The following is an 18,944-nucleotide window of genomic DNA, read 5'->3' on the forward strand; positions in this document are numbered from 1 at the left end:
AGGGCCTTGTCTGTGTCCCACTGGAAGGACACGCTAGCATTGGGTGGTCACAGCTTGATCTTTGCTACACAGTCAGGCCCCTGTTTACGATGCTTCAACATCTGTAGCCTCTGACACGGTCTGCTCCCTCCTCTCCGCTGCCAGGCCTTCTGCCCTCCCCTTGATAGTGCAGGACCCTTCCTTGGCCCCCCCTCGGAGGGGCAGGGCGCATGGCGACTCAGCAGGAGGCGTCCTTCCTGCTCCTACTTCCCACAGGCTCACTTCTCCCCAGAACACATTCCTAGAGAAGGGACGAGGCAGCCAAGAACCCGGCCCAGGCACAGGGTTGGCCCCTCCTCGGAGCCAGCAGCAGCAGGCTCCGCTCCACGTTGGGCTTTTAATTATCTTTCCAGTCCTTGGTTATTAATGATCTTGGGCACTGAGCAGAGCAGCCTGAACCTTGTGACTCCTCAGCCTCACCTGCTGCAGCTTTCCACCCAGAGCTGCACTCAGACCCAGGGAGGATGTGGGGTCAGGGGCTGGTGGCCAGCAGTTAACCCTCTTGCCACCAATGGCTGCAACCAAGGTCAAGCTCCCTTCCAGGGTGCTGGCCTCTAGCTCTCAGCTAGACTCATACCAGCTAAGATTGAGCCCCCTAACCGGATCCATGAAACTCCATAGGACAGAGATTATGAAATTGACTGTAATGGACCGGGCCACTCATTTTGGGGGTAGTCAGGCTGTCCAGCCAAGAATGCAGGGGTATTAGCAATATCCTTACTCTACCATTTCAGCTCTAAAAACCAAACAAAAAACCAGTTTTCATGGCCCAGCCCAGCAGGGGAGCCTTGCAGAACTGAACGGGGGACCAGCGAGGGCTGTGGAAGAAAAGCGCCCTGGGCGGCGGCTGCCCTCCCTGGCCTCCTCCCTATTATGCAGAGTTAATTTCTGCCCTGCTTCACCCAGCTAGTTGAGGACAGCAAGGCCTCGGGCTTTACATGCTGTGCGGTTAGAAAAAGGTCTGACGGCACCAATCACACACTGTGCGAATGAATGGAAGAATGGGTACTTGCTTCACAGTCATTGTGGGAGCTAAATGTAATCACAGATGGGGAAACATTGAAAATTGTAAGCAAGAGCCATCAGGTCCATGGTTGATGACATGTGACAGAGAAAGGAGGTAGGTCTGGCAGCCCAGAGGGAGAATGGATGAAGGACTGAGACGCTGGGTGCTTCTCTAATCTCCTTTCTGAGGAGTCCCAGCACCAGCGAGGCTGAGTTGTGCCTGACCCTGGAAGCCACCTGTGCCAGGCTCCCAGAATCAGTGCAGTGCAGAGAATGCAGTCGCCCAGGGCCCAGGAGAGCCCAGCAGGCTCCCCACAATAGACCTCCCTCTGCCGTTTCCACCATGACACTGTCAGGTTCCCAGGTGGGCCCCTGGCAGGGCGGGACACCCATAGCCCCTGGCACCAGCCTCTCTTTTCAAGGACACTGAAGGATGAACTTCATCACCACCAGAGCCCCCGTGCTGAGCACATTTGTCACATCCGGCACTAGGGTGGGTAGGAACTGGCGCTGAATACCAAGTGGCTTCTGCTGGCAGAGCCCTCTCCCAACCTCACCGCCCAGGTACTCGCCCAGAGGGAGCTGCTCACCTGCTCTGGGTGGGCACTCTGCCTGGGATACTCCCATGATGCTCCTGTTGCCCACAGACTGTGATATGCTCCCTCCAAGGATGAGGCAGCAGCATCAGTGGGTTGTAAAAGGTTTGTTTAATACCGCAGCGCTCCAAGCAGAAACTCCAGCCAGGAGATCGAGGAGAGGGACAGCCCTGCCCCAACCCCGAGTTCCAGCCTCTGTGCTCCCACACTGAGCCCCCAGCCACCATGACCAGGAACTGGCTAACAGCAGGGCAGGGGCCCCACCCAGCCCTGTGACTCCAGGTCCAGTGGGAAGGGCTTTGCATGATAAGAGGACAGCAAGAACCGAGCCCACACCAGGACCTGAGGTTGCTGAGGTGACTGAACTGACCAGGAAAGACACTGTCACAGGTCCCACGGCCAGGATTTCATGACAGAAGTCAGAAAAGTCCAAGCTTGCCTGCCCCCTAACCCTGGCAGTGCCAGGTGGAGCATCCAGCTGGCCAGGAACCAGACTAGCTGACACCTCACACTTCTGACTCCAAGCTGTTGATCCGCCTCCAACTGCAAGGTCCCAGGAAGCCGTGCGTCCCACAGGCCACCTTTCTGACCTCTTCCAGCCCCCCATTGTCCCTGCAGCCTGTGCTCAGCCCCAGAGTCCTGCCCCTGTGCCTTGGAGGCCCCCAGTCCCCAGCGAGCCAGGGGCTGTGGCTGGCACAGGATGGGAGATGAGGGCAGACAGCCCTCCAGCAAAGTGGCAGGTGGGTTTGAGTGTGGAAGCAGGTATGCTGTCTGTGTGCCCACACGCCCTCTTGACAGGCCTCCCTGTAAGTTGGCAGCCGCATCGACTGCGCCTGCGCCAAGCTCCCACAGGACAGGTGGGCACACACTGTAGGCAGCGAGCTGGGCCGGCCGAAGGCCTCGGCCACCGAGCTGGGCAGGGAAGAGTGGCGTGCGCGCGGGCTCCGGGCCCAAGCAGCGTGCAGCAGGGCTTCCCTCCGAGCCAGCTGCTCTGGCCCCAGCAGGGGCAGGTCCTCGGGCTCCGGGGGCTCAGGGAAGAGCGGGAGGAAGGGGCGCCCCAATCGGTCGGCTCTAGGGAAGGAGCTATAGTAGCAGTGCTTGGGCGACAGGGGGCGCTCCGGGAGCGCGCGCCTCTGAGAAGCCAAGAAGTGCCGCCCGCCGCGCCAGGTCCGCAACGGCCACTTCGCCTCCCAGGCCCGCCGGCCCGACACCCGGGAGACATCGGTCAGGGGCGACCCTGGCGTCACGGGGCGTCCCAGGGGACGCGGGGCCCTGTGCCCCAGCGCGGCCTGGCCCCCGCCTGGTGGACCCCAACCCTTGGGGGTCGGGTCGGGGGGCGGGCCAGGCGTGGGTGGCCGAGGGCGGCGGCAGGCGGGCGGTGGGGGCGCGCGGCGGCTGCCCCAGTTCTCAATGGTGCGCGTGGCGCGGTCCAGGGAGCTGCTCACGCCCGCCGTAGTCACCATGTCGCGCGCAGCCTGCAGCATCTTAAGCACGCTGGCCTGGGCCGAACTGGTCGTGAGGTCGGGGCTGGGTGGCCGCGCGGGGCTGGCCAGACTCTGCACTCCGCTGAAGCAGCTGTAGATGCCCTGAGCAGTAGGGAGGACACACGCTATGAGCAGTATCCTTCTCTCGGGGCCTGCCCACCTCCCCGTCGGAGGCGCCATCCCAGACACCTCTAAATCCTAGGGGGCAATTCACATTTGTTAAGCGCCGCCTACGTGCCAGGCACTGTGCTGATGTGAGTTTACCAAGCAGCTACGTGAGACTCCAAGAGGTTCACTCCTCCTAAAGTCACAGAGCTTGTACGTGGCAGGGAGGATTCCAATCGGAGTCAGCCTGGCTGCAGAGTGCTGCCCTGCCAGTTGGAGAAGGGCTCTGCTTCTCTTTGGCTGTGTGATGCTGGCAGGCCATGCCAACCTCTCGGGCCCTCGGTTTTTACATGTGTCATTGGGGCCATGGCTAGCTCTGACTTATCTGGGTTGGTGTCCCTAAAGCTGGTGCTGTCTAGGGCGGGGCGGGCACCTACCCTGCTGAAGGCCAGCAGGAAGTCCAGCCGGGATGTGTTGGGCACTGAGTGACGCAGCTTCCAGTAGACCAGGTGCTCCCAGGCAAAGACCAGCAGGGCCAGCCCCATGGCCACGAGCAGCATGTAGAACACGCCGGCCATGTTGTCAATATCCAGCTTGCTGCTCATTACCTCATTCTTCTCGTTCTGGCAGATCCCCGAGAGCCACACCGTCTCCAGCTTCTGTGTCTCCCCTGGGTGGGGGGCATACCTGGCTCAGGAGGGACCCTCCCAATGCTCACCCAAGGCTTGAGCGAGGCAGGGTCTAGAGCCAGGGTGCCACCCTTTGTAGGACCCCACAGGACATGATGGGGGTGGAGAGTGTCAATGAGCAGGAAGGAAAGCAGAGTGGGGGCTGGGGTGGGCGATGCCAGCCTTCAACATACCCACCCCCCACATGCCCCTTAGAAGCTTGCTGACTGGGTAAACGTTATCATTCCTTTATTCGTCAAACACGTATCGCTCCCCTACATGCCGGGCATGGAGCTGGGCACACAGACAAAAGGCCGGGGCCCCGAGGAGGCCACAAGCCCCTTCACTGTCATCACTATCACTATATGGTACTGATGGAAAATCAGACTGTTACTTATCTAATAGGGTTGGAACTCGAAACTCAAAGCTCTTCTGGGTTTTGGGGGCAGGCTCAGCTGGACCCCTCACACAGGCAAGCCTGGGCCCAGGCTCTGACTAGGCAGGCCCTTGGCACTACCCCAGGTAATCTCAAGGCAGAAAAAGAAAAAAAGGAGTTCAACCCCCTGTTAACCCCCACGGTGTGGCCTGAGCTCTTCCTGTCTTCCTGGCCTTCAGGAACCCCCAGTCCTATTTCCGACTCCCTCCTGGCAAACTCATCTCTTCTCATCAGGTCTCCATTCAGTCCCTTCAAATATCCCACACACACACTGCCCCAACCACTCACCCCCACAGACCTCTCCCTGCCCACAGGCCCTGGGGGCTCAGAACGGTGAGGTGCTCAGCAGCCATGGGGCAGCCATCTGACCACGGGCCCACCCCCACAGCAGCACCCACCGTCCCCCAGGAACTGCAGGAGCGCCAGGTCTATGGCCCGCTTCCAGTGGGAGTCCTTCTGCATGGCGATGCCATAGCCGGTAGTGGCAAAGACCTTGCCAGAGCCAATGGTGACCAGCTTGCAGCCTTCATCCTTGCCCGCCATGTAGTTGAGAACAGCAGCATCATAGATGAAGGCGTCCAGCTTCCTAGGGACAGGCGGAGCCCTCAGGCCAGGGATCACGTGGGGTAGGGACCCCAAACCTGGGGCCTACTGGAATCTGGGCCACATGAGCCCGCTGGGCACCACCCAGGAGGGAGGGATGGTCAGAGCCTTCTCTGGTTCCCTTGGGTCCTGGATGCAGAGAAGAGCCCTTCTCATAGCTTAGGGACCCGACCTCCTACTCAGAGAGGCCAGGGGACTCTCTGCCCCCAGAGGACACACCCTCTCTGTCCAACCCTCCTTGCCCCTAAGACCCTAAAAAAGTCACAGCTATCACCTAGGGCAAAGCTGAACTCTGGTCAACACCACAGCTGCACATCGGGATCCATTTTTGCTTCAAGCTTCACTCTGCCCTAAGACCTCCTCCCCGCCCTGCCCCCAGGAGACTCACCAGGAGTCTCCCCAGGACAGCCCAGCCTCACTGTCCCCACCTTGGGTTTCTCAGGAAGGGACAGAGCTGAGGCTGGTCACCAGGGAGAAATGTGAGTAGAGACAGAAGGTATGTGCAGGGCTGACCCACCCCATCTTGAGGCTGGTGAGTGCGTCCTCCACCGAGCGCTGGTTGAACTTGACCATGTGACTGTGCATGTCACGGTAGTTGCTGCGGATGTTCCGCTCTGTGCTGCCATTGGGCACCGTGCCGAAGCGGAAAGGTGGGTATTGATCTTGAGGCCGCTGAAACTGCGGGCAGAGGGCAGCGCCATCTGTGACCCTTTGCCCAACCTTCCAGTCGTTGTGTCACCCCGACTGCCCGCCACCCCCCCATAGTCTGCACTTGCACAGTGAGAGCAGAATGACCTTAGATTCTGTCCAGGCCACTCTTGTGTTACAAATGGGGAAACTGAGGCCACGGTAAGGAGAGACTTACCCAGGGCCACTCATTCAGGGGACCTGGGCCATCTCTCCCCACTCCCAGCCCCCACCTCCCCAGCTCCTTCCTACTCTGGCCTCCAATTCAAATTCTACTGACTCTGGTTGTCCTGTGTCCCACCCAAGACCTGTTCCTGCCCTGGGTCTCCCCAGCTGTGGCTCTAGAACCTTCTTGTCACTGAGGCCAGACACAGTGTCGATGTACTGCTCCTGGATCATGAAGGCGGCCAGGTTGGCGGTGTAGCTGGCGAGGAAGATGACGGCAAAGAAGGCCCAGACCAGGACCATGATCTTGCTGGTGGTGCCCCGGGGGTTCTCGATGGGCACCGAGTTGTTGAAGACCAGCGCCCACAGCAGCCACACAGACTTGCCAATGGTGAAGGACGGGCCGCCGGACTCTGGGGGCGAGAGAATAGACGCTGGGGCTCCTCTTGTCCAGAACACAGGGGCTGAGACCTCAGCCCAGCCGACTCCACGGCTCCTATCCCCACTCTGGCCTACGTGGGGACCCCCTTCCAGGTCATCCCCACTCCAGGGCAAATCAACTCACCTTGTTTCTCATGTATCTGATTGCCACCCCTCTCCATGTTGTGCAAAGGATTTGGTCTTCTCCAAAGGGCCCCTGGGGCCCTGACCCCACCCCTCCGGGTGCTCCAGCCCAGCTCCCTCCTCCCAGGCCCAGGTGAGCGCTCACTCTTGCCGCTGGTGAGGTTCTGGTTGTAGCTGACGGGGCTGAAGTACTCAAACATGAAGACGGTGATGGCCACCACGGTGAGGCACATGACAAACATCATCACCCAAACAGAGGGGCTGTAGGGCTCTGGGGACAGAGGGAGGGGCTCAGGGGCCTCCACGCTGCTCCTCTCGCCCACAGCCCAGAGAGCTGGGTGCAGACAGATGGGTCCATGTGGTCAAAATAGGGCCCATCGGCCCGATGGCCTGAGCAGAGCTGCAGAGCCCCAGGAGAGCCCCCATCCCAGGGGAGGTCAGGCCCTCCAGCATTTGTGGTCTCCCCCTCACATCTGCCTTGTGACAAGGTCCCATCAGCCCATCCTAGGACACCTCGCTTCCACTTCACTCCTCCCCTGGCTCTCATTCACCCTCCCTCCCCTCCACTTCCTTTCACAGAAGGAAGGTCTACACCCATTCCCCTGCCTGTATCCAGTTTCCCTCTCCACCCCCTGAGCCTAAGCCCACCATATCAGCAAGCCCAAGGACTTTTCTCCATCCTCCTCTCCCCGCTCACCAGCTAGCCCTGCTGACCACACCCCTGTTCTGGGACTCCCATGCCTGGCCTGGCATGGATGCGCTGGTTCTGCCTGGAATCATAGCCTCTGAGGCCAAGTCTTACTCCTCAAGCTACTGACACAGAAACCGAGGCCCGAGGAGCTGGGAGACTGTGCTGAGGCCTCTGACAAGTGGTTTCAGTCTCCCTGACTAAGGTCAGCACTGGCTCGTTTGAGAAGATGCCCATCTATGAAGTGGAGTTTGCTGTCTTCCCTGTGGCTGAGGAGCCCTGCTCAGAGAGGTTCCGTGCCTTCCCAAAAGCCACACAGCAGGAAGGGCAGAGCCGGGATTCCCTCCTCTAGCCCATACTCACTGCTCTCTGTTCAACCCCACATTGCAAGTCCCAATTTGACCTCCCGACTGGACGCTCTGGGAAGGCCAGGACCTTTTGTGGGGCCTGGCACAAGGGGCTGCCCTACAAATGTTGACTTCCTAACCAAGTCAGAAACTAACAGCATTTCCCATGCTCTGGGTGGGCTACCCCAGTTCCCCAAGGAGCTTCTCCCCTTGTTCTGCTGCCCAGCCCAGTAGGCACGTCCTGAAGCCAGCCTGCCTTACTGGTTTTCTCGTCCCTGACAATGGCGTCACCGTTTATCCCACTCCCCCTCTGTCCCCACCCTTACTCAATACCCAGGCTCAGAAGTACCCATGGCTGCTGTGCTTGCCCTCTGAGGGCCCACGCCAAGCTCCCCAGCTCGACCCAAGCTCCACACATCCACATTGTGGGTCCCTCTGCCTGCCCCAGAGCCATCCCTGCCCACCCGAGCCGCACCCAGAAAGGCTGAGGGGGACACGGTGCCATTGCTGCGAGCCACCATCACACTGATACCCGTCTCCACGAAGGGCACGGAGAAGTCCACGATCTCGGAGCGCTCCTCGTTGATAGTGAGGGAGCCGATGGCCATGTCTGCCCGCTTATAGTACACCTGAGGACGGTGGGGGTCCAGCCCAGATTGAAGGAGGGGCTCCCACACGCTGGAGCGCTCTCCCCAGCCTCCTCCTGGCACCCCGTCCAGCACCCACTGCTGAGTCATTTGTTCCCACCTGGGGTCCTCAGAGTTCCACTTTCAGTGCTGACCACCCCAGGGGGCATCTCCGGTGACAAGCCAATCTCCTCTGTCAGCTGGGAGATCCTTAGGGGCTGGGCCTGGGTCCCACTCTGACTGATCCCCAGCACAAGAGGAAACACCTTAGGGACAGCTGGGGTGGCTAAGTGATGCGTGGACCCTGGCCAGCAGGTGGGCTGGCAGGCAGGCTCAGAGGGACCTCGGGGGCAGGCCTACCTCCCCGATCATGCCGTTCCACACGCCGCGCACCCGCTTGCCATGCTTGCCGTTCGTCACCAGGTACAGGTCGTAAGAGAACTTGACCACCCTGGCTAACTTCTTGAGGATGTCAATGCAGAATCCCTTACAGCAGAGCTTGGTATACGGGGCTGTGTCACCGCTGCTGCCACCAAGAGACCCCCGGGAGTCAGACTGGGAGCTCCCCCCACCTGGCACGTGGACCCCCCCCATGGCTAAGCACAGGACACACGCACCAGCTGCCGTCACACAGCAGCACATGGCTCACAGCAGCCGCCCCTGTGTTCTCACCAACCTGAAGGTGTGGTTGCTCTGCCTGCGGCAGGGCACAGTGTTGGGCACGCAGCCGCCTGTGCCAGGGTCGGGGCTCTCCACAATGACGAAGGGCCGCTCTTCCAGCGTGGCCACCGTCAGGTGCCGGCTGTCCACCACGGGCTGCAGGGAGGCACTGTAGCGAGGCCACACTGGGTACTTCATGTGCAGGATGCCACGGTCCCAGCGCCCCACCTGCAGAGGGCAACCAGCCTCAGCCGGGTACCTGCACCCCTACTGCTCCCACCCTCTAGGTGGGGCCTCTGGGTGAGACCCGCCAGGGTCGAGAATCCCCCTCCCACAACTAGGGATGCATGGAGCAGGACAGAGCAGGGCCTAGGAAGGGAGCATTTGGAGAAGAGGAGGGTCAGGGCCAGGGGCCAGGAGGGAGGGGCCTGCAGCCTCCTCCCCGGCTGCCGTCCCTGCACTTCCCAATCCAGCCTCCATACTGTTACTAGCCCACAGCAGCTTCCTAAAGCCCACACCTGAGTCTGCCTCACCATACTCGTTTTCCCGACCTCAGAATAAAGTCCTTAGCAAGCACTTGAAGGCCCTTCACATTCAGGTCCAGTTACCCCCATTATTCCACCTTTCTTCCTCCGTTTCCACACCCCCAAATACATCACATAAAATTGCCCCAAACCTTCCTGCCTTTCTGCTCATACCAGGTTAGTATCCCTTCCTGGTGAGCTCCTACTCAACCCTCCACAGCCCAGCCCAAACGTCCCAACTTCTGTGAAGCCTTCCCCAGTTTCCTCCTTTGAAGGCAGAACTAATTCCTGCCCCTCCATTCTACTCCCCTAATACTTTGCACACATCTCTACTCAAGCACCGATCTCCCCAAATTCTATTTATTTATATGCCCGCCTGGCCAGCACAGCTGAGGGTTACTTCTCCAGAGGCAGGACTCTGTGATAAGACAGCTCGACAACTTCTGTAGTGGAGGGAAGCCAGGGTGTTGTGGGAGCCCAGAGCTGAGGTGCTTCACCCAACCTGGGGGACCAGGAAGGCTTCCCAGTGAAGATGCTTCAGCTGAGAACTGAAGGATGAGGGGCTGAGTAAGGGACAGAAGGGACTCTCTGCTCAGCTGTGGGCACAAGAGGGGCTGGGGACAAAATGAGAGGAAACAGAGGGCCCCTGGGCTCACCCCCTTCTCACCATCTCCCATAGGCGGTGCCGGTTGAGGGCGATCACAACCATTGTGGGCTGCACCAGGTACCCACCAGGGCTGAAGGAGAAGTCTCGGCCCTCCCAGGTGACATTCAGTAGGTGTCTGCCAGCAGGGAGAGGAGTCAGGATGTCCCCTTAGCCCTGCCTGCAGCCCTGCCCAGGACCAGAAAGCCTCTCCCCCGCTTCCTGGCTCCCCACCGACAACGGGGAGCATTTATCCTGTACTCTTTCTTGTTTCCCTGTGCTGACCCCTACAATCCTCACCTGATCTTTTGTCAGATGAAGAAACTAAGGCCCAGAGAGATGGAGTCACTGGGACTCAGGCACACAGCTGGTGGGAGGTGTAGCTAATGAGTCCAAGCTCACTGATACCCAGGTCCCCTGAAGCTCACTCCCCCTCACTCACATGCCTTGGGCAGGTGCCCACCTGTAGAAGGCCTCCCGGGCAGGGCTGATGGGCCCAGGGTGACTGACGCAGTTCCCAGCCGGGGCAGGCAGGGCACCATGCTGGCGCTGGTAACCGTGGGCACCCAGGGCCAGGATGGCAACGCCGTCGCGAACCTTCTGGCGCAGGCTAAGGCGCCAGCTCTCGGTGACGACACTGATGAGTCCCACAGGGAAGACGGCGGGGGGCGCGTCAGTGCTGCCCAGTGCCAGGCTGGGCACCAACCACACGTGCCCAGGCCCCACCAGGCCGGCCTGCGCCGCCTCGGCGAAGAGCACCTCGGCCTCCTCGCGTGAGCAGTAAGCCACCAGCACCGGGGCATCGACCTGGCGCAGCAGACGCTGGGTGCGCGCGCGCGTTCCTCCAGGGCCCAGCTCCAGCGTGAGCACATCCAGCAGCCGCCAGCCCATGTAGCTGGCGTCGGCGACAGCGCGCACGCCCTCGAGGAAGAGGGCGTGGCCCGGGTGCAGGCTGGTGATCACGGCGAACGCGCTCCAGTCATACTCCTCCAGCACCTTGAACAGCACCTGCAGCTGCTGCTCCAGGGACACGTCTAACTGCAGGAAGGCGGAGCCCGGCTCCTGGGGACGGGGATGGGGCGGGGCCTGAGCGGGGACAGGGCGAGCCGAGGCCCGCCCCGCGCCCCCGCCCCAACTTCAGCCCCCTCGGTCAGCCTCCAGACGTCCTTGCGTCGGAAGATGCTGGGCGTCCCAGGAGCCCCCGCCCCACTACACCTTCCCCCCGACCCCGACGTGCTTTCTAACCGCTGCCACCCGTTAGATGACTTGGAGAGCTTTTTAAAATACCCCACCAGTGCTGGAGCACAGCATCTCCGTCACCCGGAGCTTGTTGGAAATGCAGATGCTGGGGCGCCTCGCACACATACTGGATCAGAATCTCTGGGGCTGGCGCCCGGAAATCTGTATTTCAACAAGCTCTTCAGGTGATTCTAGTTTGGGAAGCGCTGCCCCAGACCAGCTGAATTGGAATCTTAGAGATGGGACGCTGGACTTGAGTGTTTTTCTAAAACACTGTGAGGGTGGAGAACCACCATTGTGGGAGCCAACGTCGGGCCCAAATCACCATTCTCCACAGAGCCCTGGCGATGAGAAAGTTCCTCCTTCTCCACTTCCGCCACCACAAATGCCCAGGGTACTGCCAGCGCGAGCCTGGGCTTAGTGCAAACCACGCCTAACTGTGGGCTCCCTGCTGCTACTGCATCCCCTGCAAGGTTTCACCACACTGCTACTGTCCCAATCATTAAAAACAGAAGAAAATAAAGCAAATCTGGAAAAACAATACAGGACGGATAATTCAGTTCCTTCAACAAACAATTGCTAGAAAAAAGAGAGATGGAGGAAGAGCCTAGAGACTTAAACTCAGGAGCTATATCAACTAATTGTCATGTGGGAACCTACTTTGGCTCCGGATTTAAGCAAACAAACTTAAAAATAAGCATCTATGACATTTATGAGACAATGGGGAAATTTTGAATGGTGGCTGGATATCTGATGATGTTAAGGAATTTTTATCTTTTGCTTAGATATGATAATATATGGTGGGGGTTTTTTAAGTCCTTATCTGCTAGAGATACACACAGAAATATTGATGGATGGACTAATAGGATGTCTGTGCTTTGCTTCAAAATAACACAGAAGAGGGGGGACTGGGTGGGGTAGGGATGGGGCAGGGTCAGTCGGGTGGATGGGGGCACATGAAGTCATTATGGTCTTCTGCTTTTACGTGTGTTCAAAAGTCTCCATAAAATAATGAGCTCCATAAAATAAAATAAAACAAAATAAAATAAAAGTCTTCATAAAATAAAAATATAAGCATAAAAGAAAGGCAAATCAGTCACCCCTGAACACATTCTTTGGCTCCCCACTTACTGAGGGTAAAACCCAAATGTCTTTTGATGTAGTTGGGACCCCACTTCCCTCTCCAGGTTTCCTCTGTTCCTCAAAAACTCGGAGCTCCTTCCCACCTCGGTGTTCACACCACCTGCTCCCTCTGCCTGGAACACTCCATCACACACACACACACAGCACACCAGCTCCCCTTATCCTCCAGATCTCAGCTTCATGATCATTTTAAGACATCTCTGAACACCCAAACCCCTACCCAGACGGGGGCCCCGTTTGACTTCCTGGTGGCATCCTGTGTTTTCCTTCAGAACACTCATTCTAGTTGTGATCGCAGATGAATCTGTGTTTAGAATATTCTCCCCACAGGATATAAGCTCTGTGAGAAGATGCCTCCGCTATGCCTCAGACAGTGATGGCCCCTGGATGCTCTCCCTGCAGGCTGAGTATATCAGATCCCACTCCCAGCCTGGCCTTCTACCCCTGGGTCTGGAGCCTGACCAAGGAAGGCCAGAGAAGCAGAGAAGGTGGGCCAGGGCTGCCACCACAGCCAGAGGTGGGCTTGCCACCTGCCCACCTTTCATCCAGACACAAATGTGAAAGCAGCCCAGTAAATGTATCTTCTAGAACATCATGCCCACAGCCTTCTCCTCCCTCACCCATGTCACGCCCTAAATCCCCACCTGCCTGTGGGTCCCACCCAAACCCAGCTTCCCAGGACCTAAGTCTCTCCCTGGCCCAGACTCAGCCCCACTCCCCCAGCCCGTCTGGCTCCAGGCCCAAGGGACTAGGGGGCCTGAGTTTAGACAGGCACCTTGGGGGTGAGGACCACAGCGGAGCCGCCACTGATGCTGAGGATGGGCACGTGAGTCTGGGAGGAGATGAAGTCAAGAATCTGGGCCACGGCCTCCGTGCCCACGTTGTCCTCAAAGACGACACCATGGACGCGGGCAGCTCCCAGGAGCCCACAGATGTGCGTGAGGAGGCTGCTGGGGTTGGTGTTGTTGACCCCCACGGTGAGCGGCTGGATCTCCAAGGGCAGGTCCAGGAAATTCTGGGGGGTGAGGCGGGTCCGGGCCTGGGCCTGCAGCGGCCCCGAGCTGCCAAACACCACGGCCACCGTCACAGCCTGCTCGCCCTGCCCCGGGCCCAGCCCTGCCCAGGCACCGAGGAGTGAGGTGAGCAGCAGGGCTGGCCCCAGGGCCCCACCCATGTCCACTGGAGGGTCCTGCAGAGAGATCAGGACAGGCACAGGGAGGGAGACAGAGGCACGGAGAGAAAAGACGAACAGACAGACAGGAGCTGAAGGGCAGAGTCAGAGGAACACACATCCGGAGGATGAAAGAGAAGAGGGGGAAACCTCCCTCCACAAAAAGAGGCAGAGAGACAGACAGACAGACACAGACAGACAAAGAGAAAGAGACAGAGAGATTAGCTGAGTATCCCAAGGGCAGCCCAGAGGGCAGGGCCAGGGAAGAACATGAGCCACCGTAGGTGCTCATTACTTCCATTTGCCCACTGAGCGGCACACTTCGCTAGGAAGATCAGCCCTTTAGAAACTCATCCATCTGGGCTCTGCCTGAGGAAGGTACACAGAAAATGCCAGGCTGGGATCCAAATGTATGGATTTGAGTTGGACAGATCCAAGTTCAAGTCCCAGTTCTGCCACTTACTAGCTGGGTGATCTTGGGGGAAGTTGCTCATTTTCTCTGAGCCACATTTTCTTGCCTGCAATACTCACAGGACCAACTCCACAGCAATGTGAGGGCTACTCACTGTTATCAGCATCCTAATCCTACAGGTGATAGCCCCTCAGCCAGGTGAAGGAAGGCAGCTCCCTGCCCCGATTCTCCATTCTAACTGAACCTAAACTGAGTTTGCGTGGCCCTGCCTGGCACCGAGCACCCTCCTCCTGGGCACTAGACATCCCTACACTTCCCCCTATGACCCCAATTAGCAGCAGCTCTTTCATAGCAGGAGTGTGACACAGTGACCTGTGCAGGACTTGGGGTCACTCTTTTACACCTGAGCTGCTTCCCTAGGCCATTGTTGGTGTGTGGGATCTTTTCTAAACTAACCCCAAGGCTTGACATGTATCCCTGCTAAATGAATGTCATTGCTTTGGGTTGGGACCATGAGCCAGGTGAGTGCCGCCCACTGACATAGCTCTCCCTCCCAGCTGGCCACTGGACACAGCTTTCCTGTCCTCCCCATCTTCCTCACATCCCCGACAAAACTTCTGAACAGGGGAGAGCTAAAGAGGGACCAGGGTGGGCCTGGTTTAATTTCAGGCAGAGAAGACAGGATTTGGAGCAGAGGAGGGAATACGGTACTCATTTCGGTGCCCTTGAGATCTGTTCCCCCACCCCCCAGGTATGGTTTCCTGGTACACTGCCTTAAGATGTCAGCCCGGAGACATGGGTGAGTCTAGGATGGGACCTAAGTATGCCACGCTACAGACACCTTGTTCATCCACCATCAATCAGGGATCACAGGTTACACCTGCAAAGGGCACTGTCGTGCTCACCCCTGCCCACACCTCCAATCCCTGCAGGTTCCCCGCCCTCTGGGAAGCCCCAGCCTCCTCACCTCTGCTAGAAATGTGGCTCATCAAGATATGCTGTAGGTGTAAAATACACACTGGATATTGAAGGCTTAGTAAGAAAAAAAGAAAGTAAAATATCTCACTATTTTATATAGATCACATGTAGAAAAAATAATATTTTAGATACACCGAGTTAGACAAAATATACTATTAAAGTTCACCTGTTTCTTTTTACTTTTTCTAATGTGGCTACTAGAAAATTCTAAAGGACACATGCAGCTCTCGTTTTGTTTCTTTTGGACAACAGGCCTCTAGATGAAGGACCCAACCCCTCCCGCAACTCCAGGGGCACTGCCCCAAAGACGCTCTCTCGTGGGAAGGTGTCCTCTCAGATTGCAGTGGAGGAGCAGAGGAAGTTGAGGCTGGGTGCACCTCTCACCAGGAGTGGCCACAGAAAACCTCTGGAGGGGGTGCCCCAATCAGGCAAGTCTGAGCTGCAAACAGCAATAGGCAGATTCAAGGAGATTGTCACTGTGTGGAACTCAGCCTCCCCCAAAGGCCAGGAGGGTCACACCACAGCCCTGGCCCAATGCAATCTCCCACTCACCCCTCCCCGTGGCCTCCCACCTCTCCACCCCCCATCCTCCCACCCCACCTGCCCCACTGGCCACAGTACCCGTCCTAAAACAGCTGCTTTCTGGTGTCCACAAATGCAATCCAGACACCTCGGTCCCATGGACGGGGCTCCACCTATCCTGACTGCAACCACTTGTCCTGCTCCTGGTGGAACCCCCCTCCTGCCAGTCTAGTGGCCAGACAACCCCCACTGTCCTCATCCGCAGGCTTTTGCTCTGTTGTTCCTTCACGCGGGAACATCCTCTTCCCACTGCCTCCCTCTTGTCTATAAGACAAAATTCCAGAATTTTCAGAGCCCAGCCTAAATCCCTTTCCCACAGGGCACCTGCCTTGGTCTATCCCCTCAGAACACCTGGGGTGAGAAGACATGGAGTCCAGGTAGGGCTCTAGGCCAGGTGTACTTCTTCCCATCCCTCCGCCACCTCTCTTGGGTGGAGGGAGCTCCAGGCTATGCCTCTGAGGTGGCTCTTGTTGTATTTGCGCCCTCAGTGAGGCCCGACCCCACAGTGGACTGTTGTCTAAGAGACCCCTGCCCATCCATTTGTGGTCTACCCCTTTCACAAACGCACTAAGTTAATGTTTAATGAACACATGGACCCCATAATGGCCCTGAGGAGGGTGCCAATGGTCAGTTCCAGGGGGTACCCAGCATCACCTTAATTGGCCTGCGCACCTCCACGTGCTTAGGGTTCTTCTCTCCCCCTCACCCCGGCTCCCCCAATCTCAGGCAGGCTCGAGCACACCGACAGACACACACACACACACACACACACACACACCAGACAATGATAGCTCCCCCCTTTGCCAGGCCAGGAGCTCACCAGTCCATGCTGCTTCTGGGGAGCGGGAGCGGAGGGCCCCAGCTGTTTGAAGACCCACTACCCTTTCGGTGAGCAGCCTCTGCTTTGCCGTCGGGTTTCCCTCCCTTCCTACTGCGGAGCCAAAACCCAAACACAAGCGTCAGGGGAGAAGACCGCCCCTCCATTTTAACCCCCACTGGTACCAGCACAGAAGTCTCCTTCCCAAGACCTACTCCCAGCCTCCTGGCTGATTCAGCTCTGCTCCTCCGGAGGTGAGGGGTGCCCCGCCCCCTCCCCTCGACAGGAATCTCTTACACTCAGGCTGTGAAGTTTGGGGTATTTTTAGGTCGGCGATAAATAATTCATAGGGAACGTAGCATCAGGCTCCCCTCGCAGGAGGAGGGGGCGCGAGCGGAGAGAACCATCGTCACTCGCGGCTCAAGGAGCTCAAGGACACTCGCGATGCGGGCGCCGGCGGCAGCAGCTGCCACTCCAGACGCGGGGACCCGCGCCACGCCTCCTGGCGGCCAAGTTGGGCACCACGTAGTCCGCACCCCCCACAGTGCTGCTACCCCCCCCACACCCTTGCGGGGTCACGGGCTCCTAGGCTCCCATCCCTACTCCCCCAAGCTGAACCACCGCTGCAAGCCCGGAGGGTGGGGTGGGGGGGCGCAGTTCTCTTGGCAGGTGGGGCTGTGGGCGGGGTACAGCCCAGGCCTGCCCTAGGGCCTGGAGTAAACCTTGGAGTCCGGTTTCTGGCCGGTCCCCTTCACGTTTCTATTCAAATTCCTAGTATGGAGTTTAGAAACAGACTCAAACAGACTGGCACAGCCAGAAACTACACGGACACAGAGCAGACAGAGCAGACGAGGCCCAAATAAGTTCCTTCCCTCGACTTCCCCCTTGCTCCAGGTTGGGAACAGAGCCAAGGCAGTGCCACCATTGGAGGTCTTGGGGGATCGAGCCAGAAGTCCCGTCGGGCGAGCAGGACTAGGAACCAGAGTGCACCACTGGGGTGAGCACAGAGCCGGGAGGAAATTGCCGCTTTCCTCACCTAGCAGGACCTTTGGATGGGTCAGGGGACGCACCCTTGGGGATTTTCTGGCCGCTACATGCGTCTGCCTTCGCAGGTCCCCGGCCCTGCCCGCCTAGACCTAGGCACGACCCGCCTTCTGCAGCAGGGGGCTCGGCTTTCCCTTCCCCGCCGTCGGGGATCGTGGTCGAAGCCCCGGGAGGCCAGAGCAATCCGCTGGTGTGGCAGCCAGGGCCAGCGCCCGGGTGGTGGTGGGGGGCTCACGGCTCTCTCAGGGCCCTCTCCGCCCACCCTTCCTTTCGCGTTCTCGGAGCCTGGGTCCGCCCGGCACAGGCTCAGAATTTGGGAAGATCCCACCACCGCGTGAAGCTGCGCTGATTCCCTGGGATCAGAGGAAGGAGCGTCAAGCTTGGAGGAGTACCGGAAGGAGAAGGGCTGGGAGGGGAGGGCCTGGGGGGGCTCACAGCTGGTAAAAGGGTGGGGGTGTGAATGCGTACGCGCGCCGTAGGTGCTCAGCCAACCTCCCGCAGCCAGGGGGCCGGGCTCCTGGAGCCACTCGCAGGTCCCTTCGTCCTGCTTAGTGCCCGTTTCAGCCCCCTTCGCTCTGGCGGAACCCAGCGGCGACCCCCACATCCCGCCCTAGCGGCTTCCAGCAGCAACAGTTGGGGGGTCCGGCAGCCCAGACTCCGGAGTCCCCGCACCGCCCCTTCCCCCATGCTGCCACCGCGCCAGGCGAAGGAGCTGGAGGGCTCCGGGACCCGGGAGACCAACATCTTGGGCGCCTCGCCCGCGTCCTTCCCTCGCATCCGCCGAGCGCCTGTCACCTCAGTCTCTCTTCCTCGCCTCCTCTCCATCCGTCCGGGTCCAAAGCCCAGGCCCGGTCCCCTAGGGTCCGGGTGCCCCGCTGGCCCCTCCTGCGCTGGCCCGACTCTCCCCGGGTGTCCCCCGTCTGTCTCCGCCGTCCTTGCCCGCTCGGTGCCCAAGACCAGCCCCAAGTTGGCGAAGTTTGCGCCCCCAGTTCGCAGCCCGCCACTCACCGGGAGGAAGGGGCGCTGCGCCAGCGCCCAGAGTCCGCGCCGGCTGCCTCCCGTGCGGTGCATGTCCCGGAGCCTCGGCTTCGCGCGCTGGCGCGTTCTGTGCTCGGGGGGCTCCTGAGCCAGGGGCGCCACGGGGCCCGTGTCCGTGGCGCTGCCTGGCGCGCTGGGCTCGGCCCGCCCCCGCTCCCCTCCGGAGGCCCGCTCGGTGCCCAGCTCCGTCCCGGGCTGAGCGCCCGCCTCTGGCTCCCGGGACTAGCCAGCCGGCTGTGGCGGAGCGCTCGCCGCCGCCCGCGCTGCCCGCCCCACCCGGGGCCCACCGCCTCCGCCCCGCCCCGGCCCGCCCGCCTCGCTGCCCGCACCCGCGCTCCTCCAGCACCTCCTCTCCATGGGCGTGCGGATGCCTGGGTCCCTTATCCCCTCTCCAGGACTGTGTCCCCAGACCCGACACTCAGGGCCAAAGCGGCCTCAGAGAAAACACCGGCCAGGAGTCCTGGGTTCGAGTCCAAAGCTCACTAGCTGTATGACCTTGGGCCAGATAATTTCCAGGATTCCCCCAGTCTATAAAGTGAGGCCAGCATCTTGGGGACTGTCATTTAAACGATGAACATGCTTTGTAAACTGCAAATAGCTACGGAGAGTTTAGTACTGCTTTTAAAAGGCTGGTTGGTCTGGCTGGAAACAGATGAGGCGTGCAAGGCATTGGAAGCAGA

General features: G+C 59.4%; 1 protein-coding gene across 9 annotated transcripts; it reads right to left on the bottom strand.

Annotated features, from left to right (window-relative positions):
- Positions 1-1,731: 1,731 nt before the first annotated feature.
- GRIN2C (glutamate ionotropic receptor NMDA type subunit 2C) lies at positions 1,732-18,539 on the bottom strand. 9 transcript variants are annotated; one of them, XM_019745608.2, is made up of 15 exons: positions 18,235-18,357; positions 16,186-16,296; positions 14,773-14,837; positions 12,998-13,485; positions 10,304-10,902; positions 9,865-9,979; positions 8,690-8,901; positions 8,374-8,536; positions 7,863-8,016; positions 6,498-6,623; positions 5,972-6,201; positions 5,454-5,614; positions 4,732-4,919; positions 3,667-3,899; positions 1,732-3,226 (listed from the first exon to the last, which is right to left on the bottom strand). In XM_019745608.2, exons 2-15 carry the CDS (start codon positions 16,191-16,193, stop codon positions 2,147-2,149), a joined length of 3,822 nt encoding a protein of 1,273 aa, XP_019601167.2. In that variant the 5' UTR covers positions 16,194-16,296; positions 18,235-18,357; the 3' UTR covers positions 1,732-2,146. The 9 variants fall into 9 exon arrangements, with proteins under 9 accessions (XP_019601167.2, XP_019601170.2, XP_019601166.2 ...); XM_019745611.2 differs by having other exon boundaries at positions 7,920-8,016; positions 8,374-8,539; XM_019745607.2 differs by having other exon boundaries at positions 8,374-8,539.
- Positions 18,540-18,944: the final 405 nt, after the last annotated feature.

The sequence above is a fragment of the Rhinolophus sinicus genome, linkage group LG15 (assembly GCF_036562045.2).
Source record: "Rhinolophus sinicus isolate RSC01 linkage group LG15, ASM3656204v1, whole genome shotgun sequence".
Lineage (NCBI taxonomy): Eukaryota > Metazoa > Chordata > Mammalia > Chiroptera > Rhinolophidae > Rhinolophus > Rhinolophus sinicus.

What these genes read in the sequence shown, in the direction of transcription:
- GRIN2C (XM_019745607.2), bottom strand. An exon ending in CTGTGGTCCTCACCCCCAAG is followed by an intron (nt 10,903 to 12,997) that starts GTGCCTGTCTAA and finishes CCCCGTCCCCAG; the next exon opens with GAGCCGGGCTCCGCCTTCCT. An exon ending in CCTGCAGTTCCTGGGGGACG is followed by an intron (nt 3,900 to 4,731) that starts GTGGGTGCTGCT and finishes CCCCCCACCCAG; the next exon opens with GGGAGACACAGAAGCTGGAG.